The following is a 26,767-nucleotide window of genomic DNA, read 5'->3' as shown; positions in this document are numbered from 1 at the left end:
GATAGGAAATTACAAGAATACCTTTTTCGGGTAAGAAAATAAAAAAAGGTATATAAATATATATATTTATATATATATATATATAGAGAGAGAGATATATGTACATATAATATATTATATATAAATGTATCTCTATGTATATAAATATATATATTTATATTTACAATAATGACTTTAGGAGATACATTTTAACACCCCCCCTCAAACTTACAGTGTGATAACCGCAAGTTTGTCAAGAAGGAAATGAAATCTGGGCGAACATAGAGCTTTTGTGAAGAAGTCGGCAAGTTGATACTCAGACGTCCCGTATGGTAGATCAATGACCTTCTTCAAGTATTCTTCTCTGACATAATGACAGTCCATCTCTATATGCTTTGTTCGCTCGTGAAAGGTGTGGTTCTTGGCAATATAGATTACACTTTTATTGTCACAGCATAGCTTTGTTGGTTCTTCGACAACCACTCCCATATCTTCCAAAAGGCGTCGAATCCATACAATTTCCATGGTGGTAGATGCCATGACTCTATATTCGTCTTCAGTGGATGACAAAGAGACCTTCTGTTGCTTTTTACATCGCCATGAGATCAAGGATTCACCTAAGAAAACACAAAAACGAGTGGTGGAGTGACGGTTACTAGGGTCACCTCCCCAATCTGATTCAGTATAAGCAAGTAATTTTAATTCAGAAGAAGAAGATAGAAATACTCCCTTCTTTATTGTTCCCTTCAAATATCTGATGATGCGAATGACAACACTCATATGAATGGTTGTAGGAGCGTGCTGGAACTGACTGGCGATGTGAATAGCATGTGACAAGTCGGGTCGAGTAATGCTAAGGTACATTAAAGAGCCTACCAACTGCCTGTAAGGAGTAGGATCGGTTAGGGGAACACCGTCGTCAATCTTTATTTTTGATCCCACTACTTCAGGAGTTTCGCATACTTTGTCATCAGAAATTCCTGATCTGTCAATAATCTCACAAGCAAGTTTAGACTGAGATAAAAAATAACCACGTTGCGAATAGGCAACCTCAATTCCAAGAAAATATGTCAGAAAACCCAAGTCTGACATCTCAAATTTTGAAGTCAAGACGGACTTAATACCCTTGACTCCTTGAACATCATCAACTGTAATTAACATGTCATCAACATAGAGTAATAGAATCACAATTCCCGCATTAGATCTTCTAGTAAATAGAGCAGTGTCAGTATAACATGAGGAAAAGCCATTTTCCAGCATTACACTAGTAAACCTGTCATACCAGGCTTTGGAGGGCTTGTTTCAAACCATAGAGGGCCTTACAAAGACGAAGAACTTTATCTTTAGGAATCTTCATGCCTGGTGGAGCATCCATATACACTTCTTCGTTAAGATCATCATTTAAAAAAGCATTTTTCACATCCATTTAAAAAATGTTCCAATTTTTAATAGATGCAATAGTAATAAGATATCTAACTGTAACCATTCGGGCTAAGGGGCAAAAGTTTCCTCATAATCAATTCCATACTCTTGCCCATACCCTTTTGCAACTAAACGAGCCTTATACCTTTCCAAAGATCCATCGCTCTTAGTTTTAACCTTAAAAACCCATCGACAACCTATAGTTTTCTTTCCTATGGGTAGAGTTTGGAAATCCCAAGTTTCAGCCTTTTTAAGGGCATTAAGTTCATTTTGCATAACTTCTTGCCATTCTATACATTTTTTAGCTTCTTCAAAATTTCTTGGTTCAAAATAAGAGTGAATGGCGCTAAGACAAGCCCTATATCGGGGTGAGAAAGAATCAAAAGAAACAAAACGAGTTGGAGGTCTTCTATTCCTTTCAGATCTTCGGTGATCTATAGTAGAAACAAGCTCACTATATTGGTCAATAGCACTTCTAAAGGTGTCTTGGTTTCTACGAGAGTAGGTTATTGGATCACTTGAAAATCTACTTTCTTGTTCATTGAGTGAGTTATGTTCACCAATGTCACCATCATTTTTCTCATCATGATTTGATGATACATCATCATCACTAGATATATCATCATTACTAGACAATAGGTCAAATAGGAAGGAATAATCAAAATTTTCTTGTTGAGAAACATTTTTTTCAAAGCCACTTTTATTTTCCAAAAAAGTTACATTTCTAGAGACATATAACTTATCATCTCGAAGATCATAACAACGAAACCCTTTTTGAGTTTCGGAATATCCAAGAAAGACGCAAGGGATAGCCTTGGGAGATAGTTTGTCATTCTTATTCGTAAGTATAAAACGCTTACACCCAAAAACTCGTAACCTATTATAATCAGGTTCAAGCTTATATAAAATCTCAAAAGGAGATATTTTTCCTAATATCCTAGATGGCAAGCGATTTATTAGATAAACAGAAGCAAGAGCTGCTTCTGCCCAAAAAATTTTAGGAATGTTTTGGGAAATAAGAAGGGTCCTAGTAGTCTCAATGATGTGCCTATGTTTTCTTTCGACCAACCCATTCTGTTGAGGAGTTTTAGGACAAGACCTTTGATGGACAATTCCATGATCCTCAAGATATACTTTAAATTGATTGAAGAGATATTCCCCTCCAGAATCACTTCTAAATATCTTTATATTACTGTTGAATTGATTCTTGATCATTGAATGAAAGGTTTTAAAACACGAAAAAACTTCATGTTTGAACTTAAGAAAATAGATCCACGAATATCTGAAAAAATTATCCACAAAAATGACATAATAAGAAAAACCTCCTTTTGAAGAAACAGGTGCGGGTCCCCAAACATCCGAATGAACAATCTCGAAAGTTTTAGAAGAGAACATAGTTCTTTGCTCAAAAGATAACTTTGCATTTTTCCGAGAATAATCATTACAAGAAAATGAACTTTTACATAGGTCTTTTGCAAAATGTAAATAAGACAACTTGGTGATATTAGGATGACTAAGTCTTTTGTGCCATACATTTATATCTTTGTTTTGGGCCACATTACAAAAAGATTTTGGAACTTGAAGAGATTCCATATAGTATAAGTCTCCTTTTCTAAAGCCTTCCCCAATCAATTTTCCAGACCGACGATCATGTATTAAACATTTATCACAAGAGAACTTAATATCGCAACCATTGTCCGAGAGTTGAGAAACAGAGAGAAGATTTAAGTTTAGTTTAGGTATAAATCTAATTTTTGGAAGAAAGAAATCTTGAGTTTCAAAATTACCTATACCTTTAATTTCAAGAGAGGTTCCATCCGCAGTGGAAACAAAAGAGGGAGAAACATTTTTTGAGAAATCGGAAAGTGAAAACATGTTTGGGGACATATGAAAAGATGCACCAGAGTCCAAAAGCCAAGAGACTTTACCTGGAAGAGATGAAGTAGACACGACGGCACCGAATGTAGCTCCCTTTAGTAGAGGTTGAAGGGCTTCCACTATTTGATTTAAAGAGAGTGACCCACTTGATGATACCTCCTCCTTTTGTGGTACACCGGTGGTAGCCATTGCGAGAAGCTTTTTCCATTTAGGACATATGGGTTTGATATGTCCGGGTTCTTTACAAAAATGATAAATAATTTTGCTATAGTCCCTTTTTCCTCTTGGCCCACCATTTTCACCTTGATTTTGTGGTTTAAAATGAGGGGGACAATGTTAAAATATATATAATTCATATATATGTATATATTTATATACATATATATTTGTATAATCTAAAATACCCGATAGGGGTATTTTAGTCATTTCACAAGTACCCGATAGGGGTACTTGTTTCTTTTCTTTCTTTTTGTATATTTCTTTTTTTATTTTTTATCTTTTATTTTTTTGGTTTTTTGTCCACCTAATAGGGGCCCCACCATGGAGTCGATGGGGCCCCCAACGACTCCATGGGAGCCCCTAGGTGGCTCTTCTTTTAAGGCCATATGGCCACTCCTCCCCTCCTCCTTTTGTGTATAAATAGGGGTGAACCCCTCTTGTATTTTTCACTCTTGAGAGTTCTCTCTCTTTCAATAAGAGGCATTTATATTTTTATGTTGTGTTGTCTCCTTTGGGTTTGGGTATTAGCCCTTGTTGTTTGTTCATTAGTGGGTGTTGTAAGTGCTTAGAGCACTCTTTACTTTTCCGCATATTTCATTACATGGTATCAGAGCCTTGTGTATGCTCTTCTTCTTAATATAGCTAGTTGTGTAGCTATATTTGTTTCTTGTTGTTTCTCTCTTCTTTTATCCTTTTAAGTGTGATTATTATGGAAGGAGAACAAAAGATTGATCTCTCCTTCAAGCTCAATGGAGCCAACTACATGATGTGGGCCGCCGCCATGGAAAACAACCTTAAAGGGAAAAAGCTTTGGGGATACGTTATGGGCACCATTCCGGAACCACAACTCCAACTAACTAAGATGGAAGGCGATCAAGAAAAAGCTCTTGAAGGAGATGCCCGCATGAAGGCCATTGAAGATCACCAATCTAAAATAGAAGATTGGGAAAGTAAGCATGCCAAGATTCTTGCTTGGTTCATGAACAATGTGGAGCTTAAGATTTGCGCCAACATTGCCAAATTTCGGATGGCAAATGAAGCATGGTTCTTCATGAAAGGTATGTTTACCCAAAAAGACCTTGCTCGTCAATTCTTTCTTCAAGAAAAAATCCGGACTATCAAACAAGGAGAAATGAGTGTTAGGGACTACTTTAGCACTCTTGGCCCTCTATGGGATGAGTTATCCTTGCTAGAACCAAAATGGGTTTCTAGTATAGATGTGGAATTAAGGAGAGAACAAATGGAAAAAGAACACTTTTTCCAATTTTTACATGAGCTTAGGCCCGAGTATGAACAAGTTAGATCCTCCCTCCTACATAGATCAAAGCCTCTTCCTTTGGAAGATGCCATTGCCGAAATATGCCAAGAAGAAACCCGTCTTGGCATGATTAAAGGAGGAAATGATGTCTTGGCCGTATCTAAACCCGGCAACCATATGAAAACCTACAAACCTCCACACTTTGGAAGGCTAAATAACTATAATGACAACTATAGAAAAGCCATTTGCCATCATTGTCAAGAACCGGGTCATATAAGACCTAATTGCCCTAAGTTGAATGAAGCACCAAAAAATAAAGTTGCTTCCGTTGAAGAAGCTTCTCAAAAGAAAGAGGAAGCAATCAAAGGAACAAACTCTTTTTCTCTTGCTCAACTATCGGAGGTACTACAAACTCTACTCAAGATTCCATCAACTTCGGGTGCCGCCGTAGCTTCCTCCTCTCCTCCAGGTATGTCATCTTGGATCCTTGACTCTGGAGCTTCCTTTCATATGACCCCCCTTGAAAAGGAGCTTTCCGATTTATGTAATAATTATAAAAACTCCTATGTTTCAACTGCCGATGGTACATCTTTACAAGTAAAAAGTTTTGGAACCTTAAACTTTTCAAAAGACTTCTTTGTGCCAAACATGAGAGTTGTACCTCAACTTAATTTAAATCTCCTCTCTGTTGCTCAAATATGCGATCATGGCTGTAAAATCTCCTTCTCAACTAAGGATTGCTCTATACAAGATCTCCGGTCCGGGAAGCTGATTGGGCAAGGCCATAGAAGGGGAGATCTCTATTACATGAGCAACTTGAAACTCCCCATTAACTCTTTTTGTAACCATGTCCTAGATAAAAATATTGATATTTGGCATCAAAGACTTGGACATCCAAGTTTCTCAAAAATGTACTCCTTTCCATTTGGAAAGAAATTTTGTAATGAGAAACATTTTGTTTGCAAGAATTGTATTTTTGGCAAAATGAAATCTACTCCTTTTCCAAACCGAACTTTTGTGTCCAAAAGACCTTTTGAGTTAGTCCATTCGGATGTTTGGGGTCCTTCCCTCGTCATGTCTAAAGGAGGATACTCCTATTATGTCACTTTCATCGATGACTACACTAGGTATGTATGGATCTACTTTCTCAATTTAAAATCCGAAGTTTTTGAGTTTTTCAAAAAATTTCATATGATAGTTAAAAATCAATTTTCAAGTAATATCTCTACTCTTAGATCCAGTTGAGGAGGATACCCCTTTGCGAAGAGGTTGAAGAATTTTCATCAATTGAGCCATAGATACAAGTGCATCTTGATCTTTTGACTCAGATTCAACAGATGCAACCCTTTTTTCTTCTCTTCATTTTAACTTTGGACATTAGGGCCTATAATGCCCTGGTTCATGACAATGATGACAAATGACCTTTCTTTTGACAAAGTCATCATTTTGCTTTCTGAAATGAGGCGGCTTGTAAGTATGAGTATGATTTCTTGGTCTGGACACAGTTAAAACTGAGTCATCATCAACTTTTGTAGTACTTTTTCTAAGTCTATTTTTCTCTATAGTGAGCTCTTCTATAGTATCAACAATAAAAGGATTTTTTCTACGATGTAAAAGGGTTGATTTGGTGGACTCAAACTCTGGCCTTAGACCATTCACAAACTGATAGAAATGCTCCATATCGAGTTTTTTTTGGCGAAGCTCGATATCTTCGGCACAATGTCATTTGGGCTCAAGAAAAGTCAACTCTTCCCAAAGTTCGGACAACTCATTGTAATATTCTCTAATAATTTTGTCTTTTTGAGTAATTGTCCGAAATTTATCTTGTAAATTGCACACATGTGTAATATCTTTAAGGGAATACATGTTTTTAAGATATTTCTAACCTTTATCATCGTGCTCAAACTTAGCAAGAATATAACATTTTTTTAATGTCTGCACTATTAATTAACCATGCTATAATTTTTGCATGCCCTATCCTCCACTCTTTCCATTTCTTTTCGTAAGTGGTTAATGCTTGGGTGAGAAAGGTTTAAAATCATTGACAAATCTTTTTAACAAGATTTGGTGGACAAATAAGATGCCTAATGAGTGGAGGAAGAGTACTTTGGTGCCTCTATATAAGAATAAGGGTGATATACAAGATTGCACTATCTATCGTGGTATAAAACTCATGAGTCATACTATAAAACTTTGGGAGAGGGTGATTGGGTATAGGTTGACGAAGGTTGTCATGATATCGGAGAATCAATTTGGTTTTATACCTGAAAGATCAACTATGGAAGCTATACATCTTCTTAGACAACTTATTGAGAGATATAAAGAGAGGAACAAAGATTTGCATATGGTTTTTATTGATTTGGAGAAGGCATACGATAGTGTACCTAGGGATGATCTCTGATGGACAATGATGAAGAAATGTGTTTTTCTCAAGTACATTAGTATAATTAAAGATATGCACGAAGGAGTAGTAACTAATGTCCGCACTTGTGGAGGGGTGACAACCAATTTTCCTATAACGGTTGGGTTACATCAAGGATCTGCATTAAGCCCTTTCCTATTTGCTATAGTGATGGATGAGCTTACGAGATCAATTCAAGAAAATGTGTCGTGGTGTATGTTGTTTGCTGATGATATTGTTTTGATTGATGAGTCGAGCTGAGGTTAATGTTAAATTAGAATTATGGAGACAAACATTGGAAGAAAGAGATTTTAAGTTGAGTAAGAGTAAGACAAAATATATGGAATGTCAGTTTAGTAAGCAACGAAGTAGTGATGAGAGTGTAGTGAAGCTTGGTGAGCAAGAAATACCGGTGGATGACTTTCAAATATTTGGGATCTATCATTCAAAAGTATGAAGAAATTGATGGAGATGTAAATCCTAGGATAAAGGTTGGGTGGATGAAATGGAAAAGTGCAACTTGAGTGTTGTGCGATCGTAGAATGCCATTGCGTTTGAAGGAAAAGTTTTATAGGACGACAATTAGGCTCGCTTTATTATATGGTACAGAACGTTGGGCTGCCAAGAGACATCATATTCAAAAAATGAGTGTAGCTGAGATGCATATGCTTAGATTGGATGTGTGAAAATACAATAAAAGATAAGATTCGAAACGAGGAGATACGTAAGAAGGTAGGCGTTGCATCCATTGAAAATAAGATGAGAGAGAATTGTTTACGGTGGTTTGGACATATTCGGCGAAGGCCTAATGATGCTTCAGTTAGAAGGATGAAAAAATGGGGAAATATATTAGTTAAAAGAGGTCGGGGTAGGCCTAAGAAGACTTGGTTGGAGATGATAGGAAATGATATGAATGCTTTTAACCTCACCGAGGACATGACATTGGATAAAAATGATTGGAGGAGAAGGATTCATGCGGAAGACCCAGAATGATTTTCTTTTTTGGTTCATATCGCCGACCCCAATTGTTTTGGGATGAAGGCGTAGTTGTTGTTGTTGTTGTTGTATCTCTACTCTTAGATCCGATTCGGGTGGAGAATATTTATCAAATGAATTTCAAAACTATTTAGAAGTAAATGAAATTAGCCATCAAAGATCGTGCCCTAGGACTCCCCAACAAAACAGCTTGGCCGAAAGAAAGCATAGACATATCATGAAAACCACTAGGACACTTCTTATTTCCAAAGAAATTCCAAAGAATTTTTGGGCCGAAGCGGCCTTAACCTCAATTTACTTAATAAATAGAATGATATCTTCATCCTTACAAAATACATCTTCATACGAAAAACTATTTGAAAGAATACCCGACTTCAATAGATTAAGAGTCTTTGGATGTAAATGTTTTGTCCTTACCCATAAACGGGACAAATTATCTCCTAAAGCTATTGAATGTGTTTTCTTGGGTTATGGAGAAAATCAAAAGGGTTTTAGATGTTTTGACTTGAAAAATAACAAACTCTATGTATCCAAAGATGTAACATTTTGGGAAAATGAAAATGGTTTTGTGAAAACTAAAGATATTGATGAAAGTGAATATACTTTTTTATTTGATCTTCTATCTCAAGAAGATGAGACTCCTCAAGAAGAGGAAATCTCTAATGAGTCTTTGAATGACCTAGAGGAAATTCCTCTTGATAATGCTATAGATGAGAATAATAGACCAATCCAAACATATGTTAGGCGTGGTCAACAAACTCAAATAAGTGCCTTAGAAAAATACTCTCAAGGATCCAACATTGAAGAAACATCTTTAAGGAGATCCAGTCGGATCTCCAACCCTCCTAATAGGTTTGTTTCCTATGAGTCCCTAACTCCTAGATATAGAGCATGTCTAATTGCGTTGCATTCATTTCATGAACCTTCACACTATAATGAGGCCAAAAATATTCCCCAATGGGTTGAAGCCATGAACTTAGAGCTTAGTGCCCTTGAAAAAGCAAAAACTTGGGAGATAACTTCGTTACCCACTGAAAAGAAATCAATAGGATGTAGATGGGTCTTCAAAATTAAAACCAAGAGTGATGGTTCATTAGAACGTTATAAAGCACGGTTAGTTGCTAAAGGATATGCTCAGGAATATGGTATAGATTATGAAGAAACCTTCGCACCTGTTGCTAGAATGACTAGTGTTAGGACTCTTATTGCTATTGCGTCAGTGAAAAAATGGCCTATCTATCAACTTGATGTTAAGAATGCATTTCTAAATGGCGAATTGAATGAAGAAGTTTACATGGATCCCCCACCAGGAGTATGTATTGGTAAAAATAAAATTCTTAAACTTAAAAAGGCATTATATGGTTTAAAACAAGCCCCAAAGGCTTGGCATGATAGATTTAGTAATGTAATGACAAGTTTGAATTTTCGTTCATGTTATACTGACACTGCTTTGTTTGTGAAAAGTGCAGGGTCTTCAGTAGTTATTTTACTACTTTATGTTGATGATATGATCATCACAGGAAGTGATGAGAAAGGCATTAATGATATTAAAAAGGTTTTGAAAGAAAATTTTGATATGTCTGACCTTGGATTCTTAAGATATTTTTTAGGAATTGAAGTGGCGTACTCTCCTCGAGGGTACATTCTCTCTCAGATGAAACTTGCTGCTGACATCTGTTCCAAATCTGGTATTTCCGACGATAAGAAGACAAAAACCCCAGAAGTCATCAATGCAAAATTAAGGTTGGAAGATAGAACACCTCTCGAGGATCCTACTCCCTACCGGCAACTTGTTGGGTCTTTAACCTACTTATCCATCACACGGCCAGACATTGCTCATGCCGTTCACTCTGTCAGTCAATTTCAACATGCACCTACAACTGTGCACATGAGTGCAGTCTTAAGGATCGTCAGATATATCAAAAATACCATAACTAAGGGAGTTTTTCTTTCCTCTGCCTCGTCCCTTGATTTAATTGCTTATACTGATGCAGATTGGGGAGGAAATCCCAATGACCGAGTCTCAACTACCGGATTTTGTGTTTTCTTAGGTGACTCTATGATTTCTTGGAGATGCAAGAAGCAACACAAAGTATCCTTGTCCTCGACGGAAGCAGAATATCGTGCTATGGCCACTACAACCATGGAACTTGTATGGCTAAGAAGCCTCCTCAGTGATATGGGCATTGTCATCTCTACTCCTTCGAAGCTGTGTTGCGACAACAAAAGCGCAATCTATATTGCAAGCAATCACACCTTCCATGAGCGTACTAAGCATATTGAGATGGACTGTCATTACGTTCGTGATGAATACCTAAGAGGAACCATAGCACTACCTTACGTCACATCAGAGTACCAGTTGGCGGACTTCTTCACTAAGGCTCTTGCAGCTCCTCGATTTTTGTTTCTCCTTAACAAGCTTTCGGTTATATCCTCGTAAAGCTTGAGGGAGGGTGTTAAAATATATGTAATTCATATATATGTATATATTTATATACATATATATTTGTATAATCTAAAATACCCGATAGGGGTATTTTAGTCATTTCACAAGTACCCGATAGGGGTACTTGTTTCTTTTCTTTCTTTTTGTATATTTCTTTTTTTATTTTTTATCTTTTATTTTTTTGGTTTTTTGTCCACCTAATAGGGGCCCCACCATGGAGTCGATGGGGCCCCCAACGGTCACATTTGTGACCGTTGGGGGCTCCCAACGACTCCATGGGAGCCCCTAGGTGGCTCTTCTTTTAAGGCCATATGGCCACTCCTCCCCTCCTCCTTTTGTGTATAAATAGGGGTGAACCCCTCTTGTATTTTTCACTCTTGAGAGTTCTCTCTCTTTCAATAAGAGGCATTTATATTTTTATGTTGTGTTGTCTCCTTTGGGTTTGGGTATTAGCCCTTGTTGTTTGTTCATTAGTGGGTGTTGTAAGTGCTTAGAGCACTCTTTACTTTTCCGCATATTTCATTACAGACAATAGGTTTTTACATTGTTCCCGGGTCTTGATACGGCATTGACCTCATTACTTTCTTCATGATTATAAGGAACCACAAGAACACTTGATCCTTGTTTACATAAACTCATACGAGTCTCCTCACCACTTAATTTGGTGATTACATCTTCAAGAGAGGGAGAAGTAAAAGATGATAGAAGAGAAGACCTTATTTGCTCAAATTCGGGCCTTAGCCCATTCAAAAAATTGAAGAACCGATCTTCTTCAAGTTGCTTGTGACGGAGTTCAATTGCTTATCCACTCCATTTTGGTTCAAGCATGGCAACTCATCCCAAATGGAGGAAAGGTCGGCAAAATATTCCCTAACAATCATTTTACCTTGAGTAAGAGAGAGAACCTTCTTTTGAAGATAATACTTATGAGATAGGTCCCTTGATGTATACATTTTCTCAAGATAATGCCAAGCTTCTGATGCCTTTTTGAACTTAATAATGTTGACATTAATCTTAGTTTCAACGGATGAAAAGAACCAAGAAAGAATCTTGAAATTCTTCATTTCCCACTCATCGTGCTTCTTAGAGTACTCTTCAAGAGCTCTAACCCTTTCTTCTCCTTCAAGAATCTTGATTTCACTTTCGTTTACCACGGTTATTTTGGGTTCCGGTTCCGGAATTGTGCCTTGCACATAACCCCATAGCCCCTTCCCTTTTATGTGAGTCTCCATGTTTCCAGCCCAAATATGATAATTGAACCCATTCAATTTGAAGCCAAGAGTAAAGTGAGACTCTTTTTCGCCCATTATGAAGTAGAGAGAAAGGGACAAATGGCGTACCACCACAATATTCCAAATGCTAGCTTGCGCAAGATTCTTCTAAAATATTTGAGAAGCAAGATCCACCACTTCAACCTCCAAAGATCTGAAGGCACACTTTTCGAGGCACTTGAAAAGAAGAGAATCCCACAATCCTCTATCACCAACCAAACTCTGATACCATGTGAAATTGTCTATGAAGAGACAATACGCATACAAGCATAAATACTTTATAAAAGAAGTGTATGAAAACACTCTCACAACACTTGAACAAAATACGCAAAAAGCGTAAAAGTAGCAAACATGCAATAATGCATGTATTTGATAAAAAGAACAAATGCTTGAGACTCTCAAGCTTAAACATTATAAAGGGGGAACACCCTTATTTATACAAGTGCCAAAAGGTGCAAAGGGGGGGGGGGGGGCTCCCAAAGGAGTCGTTGGGGAGCCCCCAACGACTCTATTGGGGGACCCCCAATGCACTTTAAATAAAATAAAAAATAAAAAGAAAAAGTAAAAAAAAAATTACAAAAAGTAAATAAGAAAATTACAGCATATTCCAATTGGAATATGCGCAAGATAGGAAATTACAAGAATACCCTTTTCAGGTAAGAAAATAAAAAAAGGTATATAAATATATATATTTATATATAGAGAGATATATGTACATATAATATATTATATGTAAATGTATCTCTATGTATATAAATATATATATTTATATTTACAATAATGACTTTAGGAGATACATTTTAACAATTACTTATTCCCATTCGTCAAGATTCATTCCATTGTTCACTTGAAGTTTTCACTGAAATAAAAACCAATACCATCGTTTTTGGTGGTCATTCAATTTATTTTCTGCACATCGCACGACATGGGAGTCGTGCTCTTTTTTTTAGCATTCAAGTGCCCGTGAAAGCCGATACCTCGCTGCATCAAAGGACACACTTAGGTAGAGTTTCTTTGATTACGTAAATATGTTTCTTGAGGATAACTGGACAGTTGGAGAGAAGTGCACCAGAAAATGACTTTGCACAGGAACAATGAGGTGGAAAACATACGTGCAAGGGACTGGAAATTGATCAGGAAAATAAAATAAAAGAGAGAACCTGAAAGAATAGGAATTTTCACTAAGAGTATTTTTTATGGTGGAGAGCTCTGTCTTCACATATCAATAGGGCTCTGAAGCAGCAGTCTGAACCTAATCCTCTCCCTGACCAAAACATTGGAAATGGGGTACACTTCCATGTTGGCCTCCTTGTTTCTGCCATAATGGGCCCATAGGAGACTGCATTTTTTCACTTGCAATGAAGTTCAGTGTATAAAAGATCCAACTTGATGCATGGCAGCAACACGAGTATCGATGGTATTATGACAGGTTTCCCTATGAAGCAACTTAATAGGAGATCTGTCTTCTTTATAGAACAGGAAAAGGCTAATGCATTATAAAATGACAGATGTAGGATGAAAAATTCTCATGATAAGGGTATAAATCAAACCCAAATGCCATATGTTGGGTTTGCTAAACTAACAATCATGAGGTGAGGTGCCATTTAAGCTGCTCTCCAAGTGCCTTACTCTTCAAGTCAGATCATTCAGTGGTCGGTTCTTTCTTACATGTATGAACTTTGTTTTGTTTCACCTGCCTTAGCTGGCAATGGATGGTTATATATTTTATGTTAAGATCAACTGAAACCTTTGATGGGAAAGGAAACTTTTGTTGCCTTTTATGAATGCCTTGGCCCTCTGATTCTTGATCCTGACTCTTGAAGTGTGCAGGGGGGAGCTAGATTACCTCGTCATTGACATGCCTCCTGGGACTGGTGATATACATCTTACATTATGCCAGGTAATTGTTTTTAGATTACCCTTGCCCTGATTTTTCTGATAACTGTACTTCTGTTTGGAATTCATAAGTGACTGACATTGCTTATATCTTTTAGAGCTTGACTTGGATGAGCATTAGTGATTTGATTCCCAGGTTGTTCCCTTGACTGCAGCTGTGATTGTTACAACGCCGCAAAAGCTGTCATTCATAGATGTTGCTAAAGGAGTTCGTATGTTTTCAAAGCTTAAGGTATGATCAACTGTTTGAAAATCTAAACCATCTTAGAAGTTTTCCTGTGGTACTTATTAGAAAAGTGCTGTTTTCCATCAAGCTCTAGACATCATGGTTTCCCACTTTTGGGACTGACTGTCCCATCTTGCTTTGATAGTGCACCTATACAATTAAGAACCTCTTGTTAATGTGAAACCAGAGTCAGTTGAATCATTGGATGTGTTGCAGCTAACTGAATTGGTGCTCTCTCTCTCTCTCCCTCTTCTTTTGGTAATCAATCTGGGGATAATTGGCCCCTTGTTATCACTCTAATCAATGAATGATACAATTGACATCATTGCTCCCAGTTCAAGGACTTGTTTTCCAGTGCATTCTGTCCCCTGCAAACTTGAAATAATGGTGCAATAAATTTAAAGTGAGGCCATCTAGAAATAATGGAAAATTTCCATTTACCTAAATTGAAGAAATTGCTGATATCTTGCCATTTTCTCCCTTGGCCTTTGCTATTAGCTTGCAGAAGTGCTATTTGTTTGACACTGTTGAGGCTTACCACTTTCATATATGGAGGAAGAACTTCAATGGTTTGATTCATGCCTGTCGCATAGGTAGGGGTTCAGGTATATAGTAGAACACAGGAATTTCTAATCTCTCTCTCTCTCTCTCTCTCTATATATATATATATATATATATATATATATATATATATATATATATATATATATATATATATATATATATATATATATATATGGGAAAGTGGTAGCTGCCTACCACTTTCCTGTCCTACTGCCATCCTACCGCAAGCAAACGGGTGTTTTAGGTTGTTTTTCGCAAATCTGACCATGCAGATGTGTTCACATGGTCAATTTACTAGGAAACAATACTTAGATCATGTTTTTGCGATAAATGAAAATGACTTTTTAAGCCTTGAATATTTATGAAAATCTTAGACCGTCAATTTTTAAACCTTATAAAAACCTACCTCTGTATTGGAATTGGATGATCCAAGAGTCGATTTCTATAAAATCAAGCATGTAGAACACATCTGTATGGTCAGATTTAAGGAAAACATGAAAGAACCCTTCAAAGGCCTGGTAGGCTGCTACCACCTACTCATATATATATATATATATATATAAAATCTTAGACCGTCGATTTTTAAAACTTATAAAAACCTACCTCCGTGTTTCAATTGGATGATCCAAGAGTCGATTCCTATATAATCAAGCATGTATAACACATCTGTATGGTCAGATTTAAGAAAAACATGGAAGAACCCTTCAAAGGCTTGGTAGGCTGGAGGTAGGCATATATATATATATATATATATATATATATATGTCTCTCTGTATAGGTAGGCAGATATATATATATATATATATATATATATATATATATATATATAAATTCTTGTAAATACCCACTAGGGGTAATGTAGTCTTTTTACACTTTCACGCATTCTTGTAAATAATGTTTTTCTTCTTTTATTTTTATTTTTTCCTTTTTTTCTTTTCTTTTTACTTGTTCCTTTTTCTCATGTAAGTGAGCCCACATATGAGAGCCCCTCCAAGGCCCTCTCTTGTGTATAAATAAGGGGCTATCCCCCTTTATATGGTTAAGCTTCTTTGAAGCTATTCTTAAGTGAAAGCTACATATTTTTTAGCTCCTCTCTCTTCACCACTTTTGTGGTTTGTTGTAATCTTGCCCATTAGTGGCTATTTGTTTGTATGTGGGTGCATTTGCTAGTCTCTTTGAGACATTATCTCTTTTCTTTAGCATTTCGTGACATGGTATCAAAGCCTTGGTTGTGAAAGCATCATTGGCTCTCCTCTTGCTCATATTTGAAGATAGTGGTATCACTCATCTTTTGCTCTTCATCGATCTTCTTCAAGGATGGCGGACAAAGATTCAAAAATAGATCTCTCATTCAAATTGAATGGGACAAATTATCGTATGTGGGCAGCCACCATGGAAAACATTATCTAAGGTAAAAAACTTTGGGGTTATGTATGTGGAACCATTCTGGAACCACAATTGAAGCTTACAAAGAAAGAAGGCAATGAAGAGAAGGCTTTAAATGAAGAAGAAAAGGCCAAAGCTATACAAGAGTATCAATCAAAAATAGAACATTGGGAAAGCGAGCATGCCAAGATATTGGCATGGTTCATGAACAATATGGAGCTAAAGATATGTGCCAATCTTGCAAAGTTCAAGAAAGCCAATGAAGTTTGATTTTTCATGAAAGGTATTACACCCAACGTGACCTTGCTAGGCACTTTTTTTTACAAGAAAAAGTAAGAGAAACTAAGCAAGGAGACATGAGTATTAAGGACTATTATAGTGCCCTATCTTCATTATGAGATGAACTTGCCCTTCTCGAACCATAATGGAAAGGTAGTGCTATTGGCATGTGTAATGAAATGGTGGTCTTCAACAAATGCACAAATAACTCACAAACAAGTGTCTATTGGAGACACTACAAGCATGACCCTTGAAAGGGTATAAAGGGAAGAACACTTGAAAAATAAATAATACTTTATTCATGAACAAAATGTTTAAGAAGCATGGTAATTTACATTGAAGGGGTTCACCCCTATATATACAAAACAATGGGAGAGAGAGGAGAGCTCATTTTGAGCTCTCCAAAAAGCGACGTTGGATTCCAACGTCTCTTAATATAGCTGTTGGACTACTACAGTCCAACAACATTTATTATTATAGTTGTTGGACTATAGTCCAACAACATTTATTGTAGCTGTTGGACTACAGTCCAACAGCTACTTGCACAGTCAAGTTCCAACAGGAACTTGACTGGATCAAAATATCTAGTTTCTATTGAACTAGATGCTAAAAAAGAAAATAAAAAAATAGAAAAAGAAAATAATAAAAGAAAATATAATAATATTAAATAATATATATATATATATATATTGCAGTTTACATTTTAACACTCCCCTTCAAACTTACGGTACAATGAGCGAAAGTTTGTCTAAGAGGAAGTGAAATCTGGGAGCAGCGAGAGGCTTGGTGAAGAAGTCTGCTAATTGATATTCTGATGTAACATATGGCAGATCAATGGTTCCATGTAAGTATTCCTCTCTGACATAGTGACAGTCCATCTCAATGTGTTTAGTGCGCTCATGGAATGTCCGGTTGCTTGCAATGTAGATCGCACTTTTGTTGTCACAGCACATCTTTGAAGCTTGCGTTGCTTTAGCTCCCATATCTGCTAGCAATCGTCTGAGCCAAACAACCTCCATAGTGGTGGTTGCCATGGCTCTGTATTCAGCTTCGGTGGAGGAAAGAGAGACTTTCTGCTGCTTCTTGCACCTCCACGAAATTAAGGTTTCACCTAGGAACACACAAAAACCAGTAGTTGAGTGTCTATTATTGGGATCACCTCCCCAGTCAGCATCAGTATATGTAATTAAATTTAATGAAGATGAAGCAGACAAGAAGAGTCCTCGTGAAAGAGAGGATTTTAAGTATCTAATAATACGCAAAATCGCTCCCATGTGCACGGAGGTGGGAGCATGCTGAAACTGACTGACTGTATGAACCGCATGAGTTATATCTGGCCTAGTAATGGAAAGATAAGAAAGAGCTCCAACAAGTTGTCTATAAGGAGTAGGATCATCAAGAAGTTCTCCATCATTAATTTCATTTTAACATTGACAACTTCTGGAGTGTCTACTTTCTTATCATCTGTAATTCCAAACCTGGAAACGATATCAAGAGCAAATTTAGATTGAGATATCAAATACCCCCGAGGGGAATAAGCAACTTCAATGCCTAAAAAATATCTTGATAAACCTAAGTCAGTCATTTCAAAGTGAGTTTTAAGAAGAGATTTGATATTCGCAACTCCCTGTTTGTCGCCTCCGGTGATCATATCGTCCACATAGAGAAGAAGAATAATGATGCCTGCATCAGATTTCTTAACAAACAAAGCAGTGTCAGTTAAACAAGGTTGAAAACCAATATCAAGCATAACATGACTAAATCGGTCATACCAGGCTTTTGGAGCCTGTTTAAGACCATAAAGAGCTTTTTCTAGACGAAGAGCTTTACCCTTAGGGATACTAATACCAGGTGGGGCTTCCATGTATACTTCTTCAACGAGATTCCCATTCAGGAAAGCATTTTTGACATCTAATTGAAAGATAGGCCATGTTCTAATGGAGGCCAAGGCTATTAAAGTTCTAACAGTGGTCATACGGGCCACAGGAGCAAATGTTTCTTCATAATCGATGCCATACTCTTGGGCATATCCTTTTGCTACTAAACGGGCCTTATATCTTTCCAGGGTCCCATCACTTTTGGTTTTGACTTTGTATACCCACCTACAACCTATAGGTTTCTTACCCGGAGGAATATCTTGTATCGTCTAAGTATTGGCCTTTTCTAGTGCATCCAATTCTATTTTCATGGCTTCTATCCATTCTGTATGATTTTTTGCTTGAGAATAGGATGATGGTTCAACATATGATTGTATTAATGTAATGGCGGCCCTATACGTGGGTGAAAAAGATTCATAAGACACAAATTTTTCTGGAGGTTTAGAGATTCTAGACGTTCTTCTAGGTGGGACTTCAGAGTATTTTTGTAATGCACATGGAAGATTTTGCTCTCTACGTCTTGAATATTGTAGACTAACATCCCTATGGATTTGCTCTTCATTATCATCATTTTCAACAACAATAGGACTTTGATCATTGTCAAGGTCACATCCAACATCACATTCATTGGATTTTGAAGTTGGATCAATTAAAAATGAGTATTCAGTGACATCCTTGGATTTTTCAAATTCAAAGAAGCTTTCTTTTTCCAAAAAAGATACATTTCTTGACACATATAATTTGTCATTTTGAAAATCGAAACACCTGTAGCCTTTTTGATTATCAGCATATCCTAAAAAGGCACATGGGATTGCATGAGGAGAGAGTTTATCATTTCTGTTGGTGAAAACAAAACATTTGCATCCAAAGACTCTTAATCTAGAATAATCTGGAGTTAAATTAACAAGCTTTTCTATTGGAGTTGTATTCTTTAATGAGGAAGATGGCATCCTATTAATGAGGTAGGTGGCAGTTAGGACCGCTTCAGCCCAAAAACTTTTTGGAACTTGATTTGCAATTAGCAATGTCCTAGTAGTTTCCATAATGTGCCGATGTTTGCGTTCGGCTAGGCCATTCTGTTGTGGAGTGTGTGGACATGATCTTTGATGTGTAATACCATGTAAATTGAGATAGTCTTTGAATTCGTTGGACATAAATTCTCCCCCTGAATCAGTGCGAAAAACAGAAATATCATTTTGAAACTTATTTTTAACCATTTTATAAAATATTTGGAAGTTAGCAAAGACATCAGATTTATGTTTAAAAAATAAATCCAAGTATGTCTAGAAAAGTCATCAACAAAAATGACATAATATGTATAACCACCTTTGGAAATAACTGGTGCGGGGCCCCAAACATCCGAATGTATTAACTCAAGTGGTCGTGAGGAAACAAAAGTTCTACTAAGAAATGATAACCTTTTCATTTTGCCAAGAATGCAGTCTTTACAAGAAAAATTTTCAGAATTACAAAATTTTTCCAAACTTGGAAAATATTGAATTTTAGACATATGAGGATGGCCAAGCCTTTTGTGCCATAAATCCAATTCTAATTTCTGAATATTATAACAAAATGCATTCTTGGGTAATTCCAAAAAGTCCATGTAATAAAGTCCTCATTCTCTATGGCCTTCCCCAATCAGCTTCCCTGACTGGCGATCCTGTACCCAACAACCATGAGAAGAGAAGGAGATATTACATCCATAATCAGATATTTGCGAGACAGATAAGAGATTCAAATTAAGTTTAGGGATATATCTAACTTCTGGGATAAAAAATCTTTTGGATTTTTGAAGATTTTCAAAACATCCTATTCCTTTTACTTCGAGAGATGTGCCATCGGCTGTAAAAACCTTTGACACACTTGAGTCATTTTTAAGACATTCGGATAGACTATTAACATTTGGGGTCATATGAAAAGAAGCACCAGAATCTAAAAGCCAAGGAAAGTTACCTGGACCGGAGAAAGATGCAACTGCCGCTCCAGTTGAGGCTTCGGTTGAGGAGGATACCCCTTTGAGAAGTGGTTGAAGGATTTCCATCAGTTGAGCCATAGACACAGGTGCATCTTGATCTTTTGACTCAGATTCAACAGATGCAACTCTTTTTTCTTCTCTTCTTTTTAACTTTGGACATTGAGGCCTATAGTGCCCCGGTTCATGACAATGATGACAAATAACTTTTCTTTTATCAAAGTCGCCGTTTTGCCTTCCAAAATGAGGCGGCTTGTAAGTACGAGTATGATTCTCTGGTCTAGATACAGCTAAAACGGAGTCATCATCAACTTTTGGAGTACTTTTTCTAAGTCTATTTTCCTCCATAGTGAGCTCTTCTATAGTATCAACAATAGAAGGAATTTTTCCACGATGTAAAAAGGCCGATTTGGTGGATTCAAACTCCGGCCTTAGACCATTCACAAATTGATAGAAATGTTCCATATCGAGTTGCTTTTGGCGAAGCTCGATGTCTTCGGCACAATGCCATTTGGGCTCAAGAAGAGCCAACTCTTCCCAAAGTTCGGACAACTCATTATAATATTCTCGAATAGTTTTATCTTTTTGAGTCATTGTCCGAACTTTATCTTGTAAATTGCATACATGTGCAATATCTTTAAGGGAATACATGTTTTTGAGGTATTCCCAAGCCTTATCGGCATGCTCAAACTTAGCTAGACTAGAGCATTTTTTAATGTCTATGCTATTGATGAGCCATGACATAATTTTTGCATGCCCTATCCTCCATTCTTTCCATTTCTTTTCATAAGTGGCTAACGCCTTACTCTTCTCTTCTTCCGTTAGAGGAACCACTTTATCACCCTCTTTCTTGGTAAGAGATAGTTTAGGTTCCAAATCGGAACCATCCACTATACCCCATAAACCTTTTCCCCAAATGTGGTGCTTCATAATCGAAGCCCACATTACATAGTTAGTATCATTTAGCTTCATAGGAATGATGGTGATCTTATCATTGTCATCCATCTTTTACAAGGGTAAGAGAGGAATAAATAGGAGGAGAGAGAGAGAAAAATAAAAAGAAAAGAAAAAGAGTAGACAAAGGAATAAGAGAGGATACAAAACCAAATTTTTTTGTAGCACAAGTTCGCCTTTCTTCAAACAAATCTTCTTGAGCCAAGAACAAGGTGATGAAACACCTTTTGTAAATGTGGCACGGAAATCGAGGCGGAAGCACTTCAAGATCTAAGGATTTCGTAGCTCTGATACCATGTAATGAAATGGTGGTCTTCAACAAATGCACAAATAACTCACAAACAAGTGTCTATTGGAGACACTACAAGCATGACCCTTGAAAGGGTATAAAGGGAAGAACACTTGAAAAATAAATAATACTTTATTCATGAACAAAATGCTTAAGAAGCATGGTAATTTACATTGAAGGGGTTCACCCCTATATATACAAAACAATGGGAGAGAGAGGAGAGCTCATTTTGAGCTCTCCAAAAAGAGACGTTGGATTCCAACGTCTCTTAATATAGCTGTTGGACTACTACAGTCCAACAACATTTATTATTATAGCTGTTGGACTATAGTCCAACAACATTTATTGTAGCTGTTGGACTACAGTCCAACAGCTACTTGCACAGTCAAGTTCCAACAGGAACTTGACTGGATCAAAATATCTAGTTTCTATTGAACTAGATGCTAAAAAAGAAAATAAAAAAATAGAAAAAGAAAATAATAAAAGAAAATATAATAATATTAAATAATATATATATATATATATATTGCAGTTTACATTTTAACAGCATGAGGCTAGAGCAATGTAATGAAAAAGGGCGGAAGCACCAATAAAGCAAACCACTCTTTTAGAAGAGTGATGCCAAGAACCAAGAACACAAACACTAAAAGTGTATACAAAACCCACTAAAGGGAAAAATACCTAAAAGTCATAAGTTGGATATTATTGAAGAAAGAAAGAAGAGGGTGAAAAACCCGTAACAATATAAGGGAGAACCTCCTCTATTTATAGAGGAGGAAGCTAAAGAGGAGGGACCACAAGGGGGCTCCCATCTAGTCGTTGGGAGCCCCAATGACTAGATGAGTGGGGCCCCTTGTGGTCTTTACAATATGGGAAATAAAAAAGAAAAAAAGAAAAAGAAAAGGTAAAAAGAAAGAAAAGGAAAAATACAAAAAAAGAAAAAGATTACATGGTGATTTACCAAAATACCCCTTATCGGGTTTTTGGGGTACAAGAAAAACAAAGGAATTAATAATATGTATATATATATATATATACATATATGTATATATATACTTATATATATATATACATATGTATATATATAAGTAATACTTATATATATATATATATACATATGTATATATATAAGTATATGTATAGATATATATTTATATATACATAATTTAACAAGCAAATGGAAAGAGAAAGGTTTTTCCAATTTATTCATGGGCTTCATCCCGAGTTTGAACAACTAAGAGGGTCCCTTCTTCATATGGCCTCTACCCTTCTTAGTGAAATTTTAGCCAATTTATGCCAAGAAGAAACCCACTTGGCCTTAAAAAAGGATATTGATGAAGTTTGTGCGGTGTCAAGACCGGGAAACAATGTTAGGCCATATAAACCACCTCATTTTTTGAAAAATAATAATGGAGGTGAAAGAAAAATTATATGTCACCATTGTAATGAACTGGGCCATATTCGGCCGGATTGCCCTAAGCTCAAGAAAAGGGTGGCTTCCGTTGGAGAGACTCCAAACAATTCAAGTGAAGATTCCAAGAAAGATGAGATATAAAAGACTCTATTGCACATCTTACTGAAACTCTCCAACAATTCATAAGATGTATTCTTCTACACCTTCCACCTCCGGTGCCGCAATCTCATCCTGTAAATGTATCTTCAACAAGATACTAAAGTCAAAGGAACGATATAAATGTGCAAACATACACCCACCAAGAACACTTGGAACACTTGTGCACCAAAAGCACAAAATACGAAATCACAAAAGTGCAAATGCACTCATAAGTTTTATAAACACTAAAATGGTTGGGCAATAAATCCCAACAACCACTGCTAAATACAAGAGAGAGTGCCCATATTTATAGGGCTAAAGGAGACCTTGGAAGGGGCTCCACATAGTCGTTGGAGCCCCTCCAACGGTCACAAATGTGACCGTTGGAGGGGTCCAACGACTAGTGTGTTGGGCCCCTCCCAAGGTAGGTACAAGGCATTTATTAAATGAAAAAAGAAAAATAAAAAAGGGAAAAAGAAATTACAAAACATATTCGAAAAAGAATATGTGTAAAAATGTCTAAACTACCCCTAAGACTAAAGATAGAATTATATATATTTTACATATATAATAGGTAGATACATATACATATATTATATATATGTATATGTATTACCTTATATATGTAAAATATATATATACGAAGTTACAAGATTGAATTACATAATTTAACACCCCCCCTCAAACTTAGGGCAGGATGACTGATAGTTTGCCAAGAAGGAAGTTGAACCGCGGAGCACACAAGGCTTTGGTAAAGAAGTCTGCCAACTGATATTCGGACGTAACATAAGGAAGATCAATGACTCCTCGGAGATATGCTTCGCGAACGTAGTGACAGTCCATTTCAATGTGTTTGGTCCGCTCATGGAATGTGTGGCTTTTCGCAATGTAAATTGCGCTCTTGTTGTCGCAACACAACTTGGTGGGCCATTCTATTGTGACTCCCATGTCTTCAAGCAGTTGATGAATCCAAACAATCTCCATGGTAGTAGTCGCCATGGCACGATATTCAGCTTCTGTTGAGGAGAGTGACACCTTTTGTTGCTTCTTGCATCTCCATGAAATCAGTGAGTCACCTAAGAATACATAAAAACCAGTGGTGAAGTGACAGTTATTTGGGTCACCTCCCCAATCAGAATCAGTATAAGCGATTAATTTTAAATCGGAAGAAGATGACAAAAAAACTCCCTTGTTTAGAGTACCCTTTATGTATCTTACGACTCGTAAGATGGCACTCATGTGAACGGATATAGGCGCATGCTGAAACTGACTTGCAGTATGGACTGCATGGGATATATCTGGTCTGGTAATACTCAGATACATCAGACATCCTACAAGCTGTCTGTAGGGTGTAGGATCCAAAAGTGGAACCTCATCATCAATTTTCATCTTTGCTCCTACTACCGCAGGAGTTTCGCAAAGTTCTCATCCGTAATACCTGACCTGTCAATGATCTCAGATGCAAGCTTAGTTTGAGATAAGAAATATCCTCTAAGAGAGTATGCTACTTCAATTCCCAAAAAATAAGTTAGAAAACCCAAGTCAGACATTTCAAATTTATCTTTTAAGATAGATTTTATACTCTTAACCCCGTTAGAGTCACTCCCAGTGATGAGCATGTCATCAACATACAGAAGTAAAATAACAATCCCTGTATTGGATTTTCTAACAAATAGAGCAGTGTCAGTAAAACAAGAGGAAAAACCATTCTCAATCATAACAAAGTTAAATCTATCATACCAAGCCTTGGGGGCTTGTTTTAGTCCATAAAGAGCTTTTCGAAGACGAAGTACCTTTCCCTTAGGAGCCTCCATTCCAGGAGGAGCATCCATATAAACTTCTTTACTTAAATCACCATTTAAAAGGCATTTTTAACATCCATTTGATAGATGTTCCATTTGTTGATAGAGGCAACGGTTATCAGGCATCGGACAGTGACCATACGGGCTACAGGAGCAAAAGTTTCTTCATAGTCAATACCATATTCTTGACTATATCCTTTTGCAACCAAGCGAGCTTTATACCTTTCAAGGGATCCATCACTTTTAGTTTTTACTTTAAAAACCCATCTGCATCCTATTGTTTTCTTACCTTTAGGAAGATGTTGAAACTCCCAAGTTTTGGCTCTTCTCAGAGCCTCAAGTTCACTGTTCATTGCATTAATCCATTCAGGGCACTTTCGTGCTTCTTCAAAATTTCTAGGTTCTATATAGGAGTGAATGACACTAAGGCAGACTCTATATCTTGGTGAAAAAGAGTCATAGGAGATGAACCTAGAAGGAGGCCTTCTACTTCTTTCGGTTCTACGAGGGATTATTTCATTCTGTGAACCACTGGGACTGGTATTACTATATCTGTCAAGAGCACTCCTAAAGTTGTTTTGATCTCTATGAGTATAGGTGATAGGGTCTCTAGGTAAGTCAATATGTTGATGTGACGAAGAAGGCAAGGAGGAGTTTTCTTCGATTTCAAATTCATTTGGGTTACTTTGATCTGACTCATTATCACTAGTATCATCATCTTTATTCAGTAAATCAAATAAAAAGGAGTAATCCATATTTTCATTTTGAGGGTTACTATGTTCGAACCCACTAACATTTTCCAAAAAACTCACATTTCTGGAAACATACAATTTATCACTTTTGATATCATAACAACGAAACCCCTTTTGGGTTTCGGAATAGCCAAGAAAGGCACAAAGAATGGCTTTAGGAGAAAGTTTGTCATTCTTATCAGTAAGAACAAAACATTTACACCCAAAGACCCTTAACCTGCTATAATCACGTTCCTTATCGTACAGTTTTTAAAGGGAGAAATTTTGTTTAAATTCTTTGATGGGAGTCTGTTTATGAGATAGACAGAAGTAAGGGCTGCCTCAGCCCAGAGATTTTTTGGAATGTTTTGAGAAATGAGTAAAGTCCTGGTTGTTTCAATGATGTGCCTGTGCTTTCGTTCGGCTAACCCATTTTGTTGAGGGGTTTTCGGACAAGATTTTTGGTGAAGAATACCAAAGTTTTCAAGATAACTTTTAAATTCATTTAAAAGGTATTCTCCTCCAGAGTCAGACCTAAAAATTTTTAAACATCCATTGAATTGATTTGAAATCATTGTGTGAAAACTTTTAAAGGTTGAGAAAACTTCATGTTTATGTTTAAGGAAATAAATCCAACAAAACCTAGTGTAGTCATCTACAAAGATCACATAATATGAAAATCCTCCTTTAGACATTACCGAAGCCGGTCCCCATACATCGGAATGGACAATTTCAAATGGTTTTGTCGTGAACATGGATCTTTGAGGAAAAGGCAAACATTTCATTTTCCCAAGAATGCATTCATTACACAAAAAGTCACTTTTACAGAGATGTTTAACAAAAGGTAAATAAGAGATTTTAACAATATTGGGATGACCCAATCTCTTATGCCATACATGAATGTCTTTGTTTTGGACGACGTTGCAAAATTGACTCTTAGGAACTTGAAGAAAATCTATGTAGTAGAGGTCTCCTCTTCTAGAGCCTTCCCCAATCAATCTCCCGGACTGGCGATCCTGTATCCAACATTTATTAGAAGAAAATTTTATATCGCAACCATGGTCCGAGAGTTGGGAGACGGAAAGAAGATTTAAGTTAAGGTTTGGGATAAAATGAATTTTTGGAACAAAGAAGTCTTGTTTTTCAAAATTACCTACTCCTTTAATCTCAAGAGATGTTCCGTCCGCGGTTGAGACAAAAGATGGAAAAGAATTTTTAGAGAAATTTGAAAGAGAGCAAGAGCTAGGGGTCATGTGAAAGGATGCCCCGGAATCTAAAAGCCAAGATGTCTTACCGGGGGAAGAGGATGACATAGCGGCTCCGGAAGTGCCTCCCTTGAGAAGAGGTTGGAGTACTTCTACAATTTGTT

At 36.7% G+C, this 26,767-nt stretch overlaps 1 protein-coding gene across 1 annotated transcript in view; it reads left to right on the top strand.

Moving 5' to 3' along the window:
* HCF101 (ATP binding protein) overlaps positions 1 to 26,767 on the top strand; it is a 138,096-nt gene that overhangs the window by 24,382 nt on the left and 86,947 nt on the right. Inside the window, exons 8-9 of the mRNA XM_089990039.1 lie at positions 13,701 to 13,770; positions 13,903 to 13,998. Coding sequence (XP_089846165.1) covers positions 13,701 to 13,770; positions 13,903 to 13,998 — 166 coding nt within the window. The remainder of the gene's footprint in view (positions 1 to 13,700; positions 13,771 to 13,902; positions 13,999 to 26,767) is intronic.

This window comes from Nuphar pumila, chromosome 15, assembly GCF_984573655.1.
Source record: "Nuphar pumila chromosome 15, dmNupPumi1.hap1.1, whole genome shotgun sequence".
In the NCBI taxonomy this organism is placed as follows: domain Eukaryota; kingdom Viridiplantae; phylum Streptophyta; class Magnoliopsida; order Nymphaeales; family Nymphaeaceae; genus Nuphar; species Nuphar pumila.
This window is presented reverse-complemented; position numbering and strand designations above follow the sequence as displayed.